General features: G+C 31.7%; 2 protein-coding genes across 3 annotated transcripts; both read left to right on the plus strand.

The window, feature by feature from the left end:
- The first annotated feature begins 3,109 nt into the window (after nucleotides 1–3,109).
- On the plus strand, nucleotides 3,110–6,599 carry LOC112501556 (E3 ubiquitin-protein ligase MIEL1-like). Of its 2 annotated transcripts, none has more exons than XM_025105219.1 (12): nucleotides 3,110–3,237; nucleotides 3,313–3,400; nucleotides 3,609–3,665; nucleotides 4,240–4,272; nucleotides 4,360–4,437; nucleotides 4,515–4,558; nucleotides 4,677–4,717; nucleotides 5,116–5,198; nucleotides 5,299–5,390; nucleotides 5,469–5,538; nucleotides 6,101–6,142; nucleotides 6,248–6,599. In XM_025105219.1, exons 1-12 carry the CDS (start codon nucleotides 3,203–3,205, stop codon nucleotides 6,374–6,376), a joined length of 792 nt encoding a protein of 263 aa, XP_024960987.1. In that variant the 5' UTR covers nucleotides 3,110–3,202; the 3' UTR covers nucleotides 6,377–6,599. The 2 variants fall into 2 exon arrangements, with proteins under 2 accessions (XP_024960987.1, XP_024960988.1); XM_025105220.1 differs by having other exon boundaries at nucleotides 3,133–3,237; nucleotides 3,313–3,394.
- A 2,770-nt stretch (nucleotides 6,600–9,369) lies between these two features.
- On the plus strand, nucleotides 9,370–10,852 carry LOC112501561 (divinyl chlorophyllide a 8-vinyl-reductase, chloroplastic). Its single transcript, XM_025105227.1, has one exon. The coding sequence runs from the start codon at nucleotides 9,413–9,415 to the stop codon at nucleotides 10,667–10,669; it is 1,257 nt and encodes a 418-aa protein (XP_024960995.1). The 5' UTR covers nucleotides 9,370–9,412; the 3' UTR covers nucleotides 10,670–10,852.
- The last annotated feature ends 2,600 nt before the right edge of the window (nucleotides 10,853–13,452 follow it).

Here is a 13,452-nt window from a genome sequence, read left to right on the forward strand (position 1 = left end):
GGACAAAAAGGTGTTTTAACATTTGAAGTAATTGACAAAATTTGTAGGAAGAATTGAATACTTCATTTTTGTACATGTCCTTCACCCTATCACTATCTATGGGACTGGTTGAAAATTGTTTCATTTATAAAAACCAAATCTATAATTTCTTTTTACTTGGAATATAATTATTAATTATTACTTTAGTTTTTTATGTACATTTAATTTTTAAACAAAAATGCCCATTGTACCTTTTCTCTTATTGGCTGGCATGGCGGTGGATTCACTTACCTTATCCATTCTTTTTTCTAATGACTACAACACCTTTCCGTTTATAGCAAGTCACATCGATGAGTAAATTACAATTTTGATGCCTTTTTCTTATATAAAACTACAACACATTTCATAAACTTATGGTCACAACATCTCTAACAACTTTTTAAAAATGGAAAAAATAAAGAAAATATGTTTTAAGCCAATATTCTACTGCAACAACTTCCTTAAACTATCTTCAAAATAAGAAAAGTTTTCAATAGATAAATGAAATATTTTAATATTATAATCAATATTAGATTCTTCAAAATATGGAATCTATTGAAGATATTTTAAATTCTTCAAAAACTACAATTTTTTTTTTTTTTTTTTGAAATTTTGATTTTTAGTTCTTTATTATAGAGAATATTTTGAAAATGCTCACTATTTTGCATTGAAAATGAATCATCTCACTAATACCCTTAAATATATATTTCATAAAATGAACTAGTACTTTTGTCTTTATCTATTTTTGCCACTTTTCTAATTTTGTCTTAATATATTTCACTAGTCCCAAAGTAAACATTTACAATAATAAAAACACAATTTTATAAATGTGTAGCTATTACATTTTTTATATAACTAACGGAAAAGTTCAAAAAAAACCCAATCAATTTTGAATGGTTTAGTTCATAAAAAAATTAATTAAAAAAACATTAAATTTTCTCATTTTGAATCATTAAGTATTTGAATATTTTTTTAGTAAATAAACCATCATATTTTTAAAATTTATTACTTACATTCTTTTAATACGGGAAAAAGGTTATATATGACTAATTAGTAAAAGTTTAATGGTTTATTTATTAAAAAATAAATTAAGGGTCTTAATTATTTAAAATAATAAAGTTTAATGGTTTTTTCTATTAAAAATGAAAATTTGTAATAGTTTTTTTATTAAAAAAATAGTTGAAGTACTTAATCATTCATAATGAGAAAGTTTAACGGGGTTTTCATTAAAAAATAAATAAATTAGGGACTAAACCATTCAAAATGGAAAGTTGGTTGAGTTGTTTTAGACTTTTTTCTTAACTAAATGACAGTTTTTAACCTTGAATCTCTTGGACCGATATATTTAGCTTCCAAATCCAAACATAATATGACCCATCTTATTTGATGTTTTAGCATTACTAGTAGGTTATATCGAACTGTGTGTTTCCTTATTATTTAACTTGAAGCCTCAAACTCATGTTGGCAACTGGACCATTGTTTACTTACTTACATGAATTTCACTATTGAGGAAAGAGTAAAGAACGTTGATTCATAAATGACAAAGTTTGAAGAACAAAAAAAAGGTAAAAATTGAAGTGATTTGCTTGAGTTGTAGTTGAAGATACATCATATAAGGCTCGTGTCTTATCTTTCTAATAAGGTGGTGGTTTTTTTGGGGTCGGACTTTCCCGTCATTAAAGATGTGAAGTTATGCTAGAGTAGTAGTGGGTTGATGGATTATTGCTTTGCACACCAATAATTTATATGTGTGTGTATATATATATATATATATATACTAGTTGTGTACCCGCGCAATGCGGCGGGAGCCATAAATTTTAACGATTTTTGAAGTTTCACTGATTTTATAAGACAAGATTTAACGATGATATAGGTTACACTTGATCTTTACATATTAATACAATATGAATAAATAAGAGTTATGGTTCTAATTACAGACTATCGATGAAAAAAATTGTATGACAGTTTAAAATCCAATATATTTAAAATTCAACATATTTAAACGACTTCACAAATGTGTTCGATTTACACCAAGAGCAAAGAACCAAAAAACTTTAGTTTTAAGATAAACATTCAAAACCAATAAAGAAAACTACAAATTTGACATATCATAAGCTATGAAAAGACCAAAAAAGATGGGTTTTAGAATGAAATTTCAACTGCTTACCCTCTTTCTTGTCCAGAAGCTCAGATTAAGGTTGAATYAATACATGTATATATATATATTTCAAAAAAACCCAAGAACATATTATACAGTGCAATTTGGACAGCCTAATCCCAAAATGTATAACATATATATAAATAAATAACTATAAAAGTATAAATCGTAAACATTAAAAATATTTTTTCACAATATATATAATATATAATAATATAATTAAGTCAAAAACTATTCAATATTAGACTCATTTCGAATGTATTAACGAGACGATTATAATAGTGTAACTTGTTAAAATAAAAATATATTTTTTAAACATATTTTATTTTATATACGATTATGTATGTTAATTTGATAAAAGTTTAAAATAAAACATTTAAAAGTAAATGACGTAAAATAATTAATTAACTAATTATAGAGATATAAAATGTAAATTTAAAATTATAATCTTAAAAAAAATCCATTGAATGTGAGAGGTAAATGTATGTGAGAGGGTGAGTAGTATGTGAGAAGAGGAATGGGTGAAAAAGTGAAAAGGGTATCTTTGTCATTTAGAATTTTAAGACTTTAAGACTTTTGATGAATTTGTTTAATAAGATAATATAGATTATTAAAGATGGGAGAACTATATATATATATATATATATATATATATAAAGTTATATAGTCTTAGATAAAAAAAAAATGTATGACAATACATCACGATAATAATTCTCACATTTATCATAATATATAAAGTTCTCAAATGAGATTGAGCTTCTTATTAAAAATGTAATAAAGTATACTTTTTATTCTATTAAAGAAAAAAATATGGAAAAGAAGCAACCAAGTAACAGGGATAAATGTCGAAGCAAAATTTAGAGAACACTGTTTGTAATTTTATTTAAACCTTAGGGACCAAAATTGTAGTTTCACCTAAATAAATAAAAGGAAGGGTTGCAGTTGTATGACGATTGGGTAAAGATTTGACTGATTGCAATCAATCGTCATCTTCGCAAACCGAGCCTGCTACGTACTTCCAATCCAATGGAACGTTCGGATTTCGGGAAGATGGGTTATGGGTATTCTTCCCAAATACTCTTTCTTGCTGCTTATAATTTCGAGTAATCTTATTTCAATTTGTTTCCTTTGTTTAGATGCAAGCACTATCGAAGAAGATGTATGATTCGTGCTCCCTGTTGCAACGAGATCTTTGGTTGTCGCCATTGTCACAATGAGGTTACGGTACTAATCTATTCTTTCTGCCTTCTGTTCAATTAGACCGTTCTTCATCTTGTAACTAGTATTATTAACTCAATGTATTCATTGATTTGATCGTCTTTGACCTACTTTTAGATCTATTTTCGAGTCCTTGAATAGTTCCCAATCGACGATTAGATTTTTGTAGCTTGTTGCATCCTTCTTCTTATGCTGTTCTTTTTTTTTTCTTCAGAACATGTTGAACAGCCCATCCGATCGGCATGATCTTGTTCGATGTGATGTAAAGCAAGTAAGTACCAGGCATCAAATTTCCTTGTATTTGATGTTCAATCTGTATTTGAAATTCAATATGTATTCCAAGCCACATTTGGGAATATGTTGTTAGTTTTCATATATCACATATGGTGAATGAAAAACTGATCTCTAGGTTTCTAGTTTCAAGATAACAACTGGGGGATGTTGGGAATTTATCTCACAAAGGGGGAGAATGGAAACTGAATATGTGTTTATATATGAATTCCTGATTTGTTGGAGAGGAGTAATCTACACCATAGGCTAGAATGCTCTCTCCATAAATCTTGGACCTCAATTGGCTGCGGATCCCACACCACGGTCAACTAGAAATTTCTGCTACTTCCCATCTCATAACTCTTTTTGGAATGCCATAAGCGGAAGTATACGGGAAACAGAAAAGGGGTCTGTTTTCAAACACAATCCTCGGCTTGGTTCTGTTTTTCTTTCTGGTTTGGTACAAGTGTTCTGTAAACTGTATGTTGCTTGAATCGTTATCTGGTTGCATTGATATATTGCTACATTAAGTGTTATATGCCTTTTGGTTGTGACGACATTCATGTTTGTTGCAGGTTATTTGTTCAGTTTGTGACACTGAGCAGCCGGTATATTTCTGTGACTCAAACTAGAACCGATTTCTTTAGTTTTCTTCACTTTGTCCTTGGATTTACAAGTGTTTCGTCGTTGTTTAGGTTGCTCGTGTCTGCACAAACTGTGGTGTCAACATGGGAGACTATTTTTGTGAAATTTGTAAATTCTATGATGATGATGTATCAACCAAATCATTTCACATACCCTTTGCTTTTTATAGGTTTCTGTTTCATTGATTCTAACTTTCACATTGCAGAGCGACAAGGGGCAGTTCCACTGCGATGAATGTGGTATCTGCAGGTCAGTGGGCTTATTTGCAAGAAGATTGTATTCTATCTGTTTATTACTTTGTTTATCTGTCCTATTAAGATGCTTATTTAATCAATCTCATCCAAGTTCCAAACTTTGGTTTTTTTAGAGTTGGCGGTCGTGAGAATTTTTTCCATTGCAAGAAGTGCGGTATGCATCAATTTCTGTACCTATGATTCGATCAATTTAGTATTTTTTTATACCATTGTATGTGGTATTTAAGGACTGTTCCTGCATATGCTATTAGAACTTGCAAATTGCAATGTGTGACATCCATATCTCAAGTCTTACCCATTAGGCCAACCCCTGGAGGTTATGTGATCAGATTAGTTGCCGTCACTCATCATCAACTTATTGCATTTTTTTTGCATTTGTAATAACTCGTTAGTTGTCCCATAACACCCCCATCTTATCAAAAAGATCCAGATTTGACTTCTAGGAGCCACGTGAGTCCCATTTTGCCATCAAATTACATCACTCAGACATGTTTTTTTTTTATATGCTTAAAGTTTATGTTAGAATCCTTCTTGTCACACTATTCCATTCAGGATCTTGCTATTCTCTAAGTTTACGTGACAATCATTCATGTGTTGAAAATTCTATGCGGCATCACTGTCCTATATGTTACGAGGTTTGTTCCTTTTCATTTTTCATTTTCTTATTTATTTATGATCGTTCATTGGTTTCTGAGTAACATGAGACTTCTAATAATCCCACCACTGCATTTACAGTACCTATTCGACTCACTGAAAGACACTAATGTCATGAAATGTGGGCATACGATGCACCGTGAATGCTTTCAGGAGATGGTTAAGCGTCAGAAGTAAGCATTTGTATGACTCCCCTGGTTCATTTTTGTATCTTGTATATTTTTGCTAAATTTTGATAACTCTTTTTACAGATTCTCCTGCCCTATATGCTCAAAGTCAGTAATGGATATGTCCTGGATTTGGAAGAGACTGGATGAGGAGGTGTGTCTATAAAATCAATGCTTGTGGATTAGTTTCATTTGTAGTTTACTCCATGTTTTTGCAAAATGAGCTCATTCTCTATTCGGTTCTTGTGCATTACACTTATACTTTTGTGTGGAATGTATGTTCGTAGAAAGACGTTGGGTCTGTTTTCATACCTTTATGCTTTGATCTTGATTGGTGATGTTCATTTTCCACTATGTAGAATCCCCTTTGAGTCTCTCTCTAATAGAGTCATTAGAGATAAAATGGAGATTTCTACTGATATAGAGGTTTTATGGTATGTGTTTGATACCATGCGAGAATATGTGGAACCCCTGTCCAAAAAGAGCCCTTATAGAGAGATGGGAGGTACTTTCATATATAGAGGTTTAATGATCCATGTCTAGCCGATGGGAGACTCCCAACATTCTAAAGACGGGGGTTATTGTAATATATCCGCATTTACCATCAAATACAAACAAGTTTTATAGAGGGTTTTTCTCTTATTATTGTTGTGGTTCGTTTCAAGTTTTAAACAGCATTCTTTCTTTTATACAAGTTCGTTTATTTTGTTTCTCAGATTGAAGCTACTGCCATGCCTGAAGATTACAGGCACAAGAAGGTATTAACCCTTAAGATTATCCCTTAAATTCTATTGAAGTAGCTTTTTGCTTATTATTGTTCTTTTCTTGAAAGAGAACTCATTCGAGATGTGGAAAAATTGCAGGTTTGGATCCTGTGTAACGACTGCAATGACACTACCGAAGTTTTCTTCCATATAATGGGGCAGAAATGTTGCCACTGCAATTCTTATAACACCCGCACCATCGCCCCTCCTGTTCTTCCTCAAGAATGAGAGTCAACAAATACGGGCTTGTTTCTTGCACTATATATACATTCGACAAACAGATTCCGAAACTTATATATTTTTGATGTAATTCTTTCTCCACTCGTGTGGATTAAGTTAAACAGCCCCCAGTCAAATGACTGGGATTGCCTTCTTTTCATAGGTAATGCATATACTAGAACCCAATGGGCAGGCCCTTGCATATCTTCTTATGAAACAAGAGGGTTTGGATACGGTTTTCTGTTAACCTAACTGCAGTCGTGTGGCTGCTGCCAAAACCCATAGTTTGATTCTAATTTCGAAATCAGTATCTTTAATCGGTTCTAGTTTCTAGTTTCTAATTGCTGTTGCTGTGGTTCATGTTCGATTCAACAAGTCCCTGTTATAAGTTGTAACTTTGTTAGGTCACAATGGAGTGGAGATATGTACAAGTTATTAATGATTTTGGTTTGTAGCTGGCATAAGATGGATCCCGGTTATAATTATATAACCATTATAGAAGTCAAATTTAAGAACTCAAAAAAAGATTATCGGTGTTAACGAGCCAAGTATCAAGTTGTTTGGGTTAGTCTCGAGAAAATAATATCAAGTCTGAGCTTGAATATTTCATTTACAGAATTTTGTCATTGTCCAAGCTTGAATTCGATGTTCGTTTAACAATTCTGAGTTATGCCTTCTTGACGTAAACTTCAAGCTTTATAAGTTGGTATTTGTGATATAACTCGAGATCGATTAACTCGTTTATTGATTAGAGTTTGTCAAGTATTACATTTTAATATTGTATGATTTATGAAGTGCGAACGTATGGATATGTTCGGCTCGGCTCAAGAAGTGCATGCTTTTATGGCTCGACTTGACTCGGAAAAATTGTTCAAGCTTTTTAACGAGCCGAATTGAACGTTTGTGCCTTGTTAAGTTAAACAAGTTTTACTTTATGTTTCTAAGTCGACTCGAGCTTAAGAATCATTAAGTTGAAAGTCGAACTTAATTGTCTTTATATTGCATCCGATGTTCTCGTTTCAAAAAACTACGCTGCTTGGGGGGTTTTTTCGTGGCTAACTAATAGAAGGCATAGAGCTTGAAGTGGTCTTGCAACCCAATCGTGTTTCGGGAAAAAATCTCAATATTGTATTCGCCTAGAAGAAAAACAAAAAAAAAATGTCTTTTCATTATAAATTATTTCATTTTAATCCGGTAAATAATATATAATCATTTGAAAAGTTTGTTTTAAATTGTCAAATTAGATCAAAATTATATTGGATGATGGCAAAAGTATAAAGATTATGATTTCCTAGTTTGATTCAACCCTTGATTTGGATTAAATGTTTGAATCGTGAAAGCCCTTAGTCAAGAGGGTGGTTTTGACTCTCTTGATTTTAGGCAGGTCCATTTCTTGGCTAATATGGTCAATTTTTGTGCAAACAGGTTGTTTTAAGAACATAATGTCACAGAGGGAGGATTGAACGAAAATGATAACTGCTTAAGAAAATACGGAGACAGTCAAATTATGTGTGATTTTACATTGACGATTAAAAAAGGTATGCATGTGACTTTGGATGCGATTTCAGGTCGTGGGGTGAAGTCGTGATATGTAAAATCACCTGTGATTTAACTTTTTTTTTTTTTTTAATTCTCTTAAATATAATATGTTCTCGTTAAACCCGACTCCAATGTTATATTTTCTAAATACATACTTAAACGTTACTGATCGAAAATTGAAAATTAATATAATTTTTATTAGAAAAAGAAAATTTGAAATGCATGTTTAAACATAAATGGTTAAATTTCTTAAAAATTGTTTAGATTTTTCTAAAACATGAATCTCAAAATCACCTTGTTACACCCACACATCCACCTCAATTACATTAAATACTATGCGTGATCGCATTTATTTTGTTAGAAAATATATAACAAAGTCACGATGGAAGATAATTGATTTATATGTCACTAATGAGCGAGAATTGAAACGCATTGCATTTCAACATTTGAGAATACTTAAGTCTCATTCGCTCTTAGTTGATTGTTCAATTCTAATTGACAATCATTTGAATGACCTCTGTATCTAATGCTATTGCATTGAATTTTGATAGACGAGGTTTAGTTATTACTAGTTTTCAAAGATAGGCATATCGATTGTTGCCTTAATATGAGGAGAAGACAAATAAAAATAAAAATAGAATCAAATTTAACAATATCAAAAACTATTTTCAGAGCTTGCTTTCCATGCCAAACACTATGATCATATTTTAACTCTTGGAGTGACGATGTAATGGTATATCATACCAGTACCAGGCCACAAGATGCTTAATATCTAGTATTCAAACAATTTGCATATTATTTCTTTTTCTTAATCTAAATTAGGCACTTCTTTTAGTAAATAGTTGCAAAGACAAATCGTATTATTTGTTAATCTTTACGTACTTTTTTGATCTATCATCTTTTCACCAATGTGAGATGATGAAACTCAATCTTATTTCAAGATTTGAGTAATACTTAAACCTCCCTCCCCTTATGTAAGGATACTCACAATACCACACTTACTTCTTTTATTATATTCATAATATTTGATTTTGAGATTGAGATTGAGATTGAGATGATACATATATTTGATTTCATCTATTTATTTATTTAATTAATTTTACACTATTTGGTTGATTGGTTTATTTTTAAACATAAATTAAATTATAATTAAAAAAATAAATTACACCAAAAATGACAAGTTTTAAATACTTTATTTCTTATTAATATTATATTATATATTTTTTTCAATTTCTTTTATGAAATCTTCGAATTTATATCTTAATCAAAAATAAAAATATTTATCTGTTTATTAAAATCGAATATTATATAAAATCAAACAATCTTTTATTTATTTATTTATTTATTAGTGTTTAATATGGAGAAGAAGTTGTGAAAATGGGGCTTGAACACCAACCAATCATTTGGATTCGTCTTTGATAGAAAAGGAGATAAATGGAAAAATATGTTTCCTCCTAGAAAGTAGAAACCCCCTTATTTCCGTCTTTCCTTCAAAACAATTAAACCATGTCCACTTCTTCCTCCTTCTATGGCAATGGCATCACACTCGGTTCTTCAACTCCCACCTTCAAGAATCTTCTTTCTTCTCGTCACCCAAATCAAATTCAAGTAAGTTCATACCCATTTGCTTTTCTTCCTTTACGTCTATCTAAAACCTCCATCTTCGTTCGAAAAAGACCCAATCTTATAACTGCTTCAGCTCTCACAACCCCTGAATCGCCTCTTAAATCTTCATTCAGAGACAAAAACCCTAAAGAAATCAACGTTTTAGTTGTGGGTTCAACTGGGTACATTGGAAATTTTGTGGTTAAAGAACTTGTTCATAGAGGGTTTAATGTAATTGCAGTTTGTAGAGAAAATAGTGGAATCAGAGGTAGAAACAGCAAAGAAGAGACCTTGAACAAGCTAAATGGAGCCAATGTTTGCTTTTCAGATGTCACCCAATTGGATCTTTTGCAGAAAAGTTTACAAAATTTGGGGGTTTCGATTGATGTTGTTGTATCTTGTCTTGCTAGCCGATCTGGAGGCGTTAAAGATTCTTGGAAAATCGATTATGAAGCCACCAAGAACAGTCTTTTAGCTGGTAGGAAGTTTGGGGCTCAACATTTCGTTCTGTTATCTGCAATCTGTGTGCAAAAACCCCTTCTTGAATTCCAACGAGCCAAGTTGAAATTCGAATCGGAATTGGTGAAAGAAGCCGAGGAAGATGATGGTTTTAGCTACAGCATTGTTAGGCCAACAGCATTTTTCAAAAGCTTAGGAGGTCAAGTTGAGCTGGTGAAAGATGGGAAGCCATATGTGATGTTTGGAGATGGGAAATTGTGTGCTTGTAAGCCGATAAGCGAGCCAGATTTGGCTTCGTTTATCGCAGATTGCGTGGTGAATAGGGAGAAGATGAACCAGATTTTGCCCATCGGTGGACCTGGGAAGGCATTGACACCATTGGAACAAGGGGAGATGCTGTTTAAACTTGTGGGAAAGAAGCCATTTTTCATCAAAGTGCCGATCGAGATCATGGATTTTGCGATAGGGGTTATGGATTTTCTTGCGAGTATATTTCCTTCGTTGGAAGATGCAGCAGAATTTGGGAAGATAGGGAGGTATTATGCAGCAGAGAGTATGCTGAGTTATGATGCGGAAAGTAAGGAATACAGTGCGGAGAAGACGCCGAGTTACGGGAAGGATACATTGGAAGAATTCTTCAAGAAGGTAGTGGAGGAAGGGATGAGTGGGCAAGAGCTAGGGGAACAAGCAATTTTCTGAGAGTTTCAGTTGATGATGGTATCGTATGTGACTTTGCAAATATATATATAGTTAATTACATGTTTGAACAAAAGATTTGTTTGTTGATGAGGTGCGTGCTTATAATATGTTTTGAGTGGAGAAAAATGTGAATTTGACATTTTTCCAATTGGAGATGATAATAATAATCATCAAGTTTACAAATTTTCTTATAATAACATATTTCTTTTAGTTTAGAAATTTGCAAATGCAATAGTTTCTACACCAAACGCTATTTGTTGACAAAAAAGGATATATATATATATATATATATATATGTATTGGGTTGGGGGTAGTTAATTCAGAAATATGGAGATGCAGTTCAAGTTCAAGGTATGGCCTGGTGGGGAAGGGAGGCGTACGGATTTGGTGGTGAGAGGTTTTTGGCGCTGGGCTTTAACTTCTCCGACTGAATAAGCAATCTACAACCGTCAGTGTCACCATCGTCCCCTCGCTCAACTGGCTTCACATGTCTCCCATTGTGTACGTACTCTCTCCCTTCAGCAACTCCCTTCATTTTGGCCGTTGGTTACATACATGTAAAAGTTATTGCAATTTTAGGCCTTCATTTATTATTATTATTATTAAAGATGAATGTACGGTAACTAACATTAAAATGATCAAATCATGTACAAAATCATATGTGATTTTACAATAATAATCAATGTGAAAGTTCTTGGGTTGCGGCCATACTTAGCGTGTGATTTTATACATGATTTTTTATTCTCTTATTTGGTTATTGTTATTGTATAAACCATACTTTATATATTTATTTAAACAAATACATTAATAATTTATACATTTTAAAAATCTTTGTATTCTGGGTTCATACAGATATGATCGGTTGTATATCAACTTTTATTCGTATACATATTCTATGTGTTCATATATATTACATGTTGAAATGGAATGAGGAGATTATTAATTTTTCTACAGTATTGATTTCAATACAAAAATCTGTTAGGGTCCGGAATGTTTTTGAAAGATATAGTTCTTGAGCAAGAAATTGGAGTATGATTAAGAATGAAATTGAATTCCATGATTTATAGATAAATTACTTTTTATTAGTTGATGAATGTTTTAAATTCCAGACTTTCGATATTGAAATGAAAATTTAATTTCAACCCTGAAATTTTATATAAGTTAGAGTTGGACACTTTCTTCTCAATGGTTTCGTATATTATAACATTCAATTTTCTTTGTATTTTAAATGAAGAAAAATAAGCAACGTATATAATATATATTATCTGACTCTGAGTTTGATGTGTAACAATATAGCATTTATCTATTTATTTGGAAAAAAAATGTATAATAAATAAGATACGGATTCCGTGTATTTTGGAGGTGGAGTCAATGATGTGTTATTTATCATAGACTTGATGTCAATTTCAATCGTTACATATATTTATTTTTACGTTTGCAATTTTTATTAGAATATGTTATCTAGTCGTGCATTAAAATACGTTGCATCATTTAACATCTCGAATTCAATTTCCCACAAACATGTGCTCCCACCTACTTTTTATATTGTATTTCTCTCACAATCACTCGTACTTTTATTCGATAATCGTGGATTTTCGAGTCAGTTTATGTGCACCGACTAATACCTAAGTAACAATGAATGACCTAGAATCATCGTAACTGAACCTCCATGACCACAATGGTTTTGACGATGTCGGGATTCAAATCACGAAATAGATAAAATTTTCCAATACATCTCCGAAGCATAACCAGCCTTGAGAATTTGCCTGTTTAAAATTATTGATTATTTTTCAAAATTCAAATTACAGACTCTTAAAAATCTCTTTCCAAAATGTTCTTTAAATGGCAAATGAAAGATAACTCCATGTATTTTTAAGATGCAATTTGCTTTTCATAGGCAAATTGAAGACTCAACTATATAAAATAAAACATTGCCAAAAGAATTGTAAAGAAAGTCAGTTTTATGATGTCATATAACTACTTTATTCAACTATTTTGACATCTTTTTTACTTGTAGTTGAGTACAAATATATTTGACGAACAATCTTCATTTTTCTTCGTATTGGTTGTCTAAATGATCCATGTCAGATCGCATGCGTTACGTTGATACAGATTAATTCATTTAAATGGATCATTAATTTATTGCTTACAGGTACTTTGTAATTGCAAATGCAATTGTGATACAACAGCGTCTTTGATCCTTACATTAGCAACTAAAGGCGGAAACAAAAACGTGTCTTTGATGGTAACCATTTTGATACCTGGTAATGGTGGCGCTTCTTTTCTCGACAATTGGTGGTGTTGGTCTTACCGGCAACTCACACATACAATGGGGAAAGGTTTGTAACGTGTTGGATAAATTTTGTCATCGGGTGGCTACTGCAATGGCCTATCTTCTACTTCACTCCCATGTTTCTCTCGCCCCACTTGGTTCAAACACACAATATTAATTGATGAGTATTGTAATGGAATCTCAAAATTGTATGGAAAAACTATTCCAAATGAAAATCTTTCAATATATACAAACAAATTAATCTATACACAGATAATTTAGACTTAATAAAAAACCAACTTTAAATTGATTGATGATGAAAAAGGTAAAAAATGATTGTTTTTTTTTTTTTTTTTTTTTATGTATACCCATACCCATGACATGAGAGGTTTGAAATTGAAATAGAAATAATAATAATAATATTTGAGCGTAGTTGAAATTGCGTGATGGATCGATTGATAAAAAAAGCAAAGGAGAGAGAAAGCAGAAGAGGTTGAGGGAGCAGATCAGC

The sequence above is a fragment of the Cynara cardunculus genome, unplaced genomic scaffold (assembly GCF_001531365.2).
Source record: "Cynara cardunculus var. scolymus isolate 2C unplaced genomic scaffold, CcrdV1 Un_Scaffold_232, whole genome shotgun sequence".
Lineage (NCBI taxonomy): Eukaryota > Viridiplantae > Streptophyta > Magnoliopsida > Asterales > Asteraceae > Cynara > Cynara cardunculus.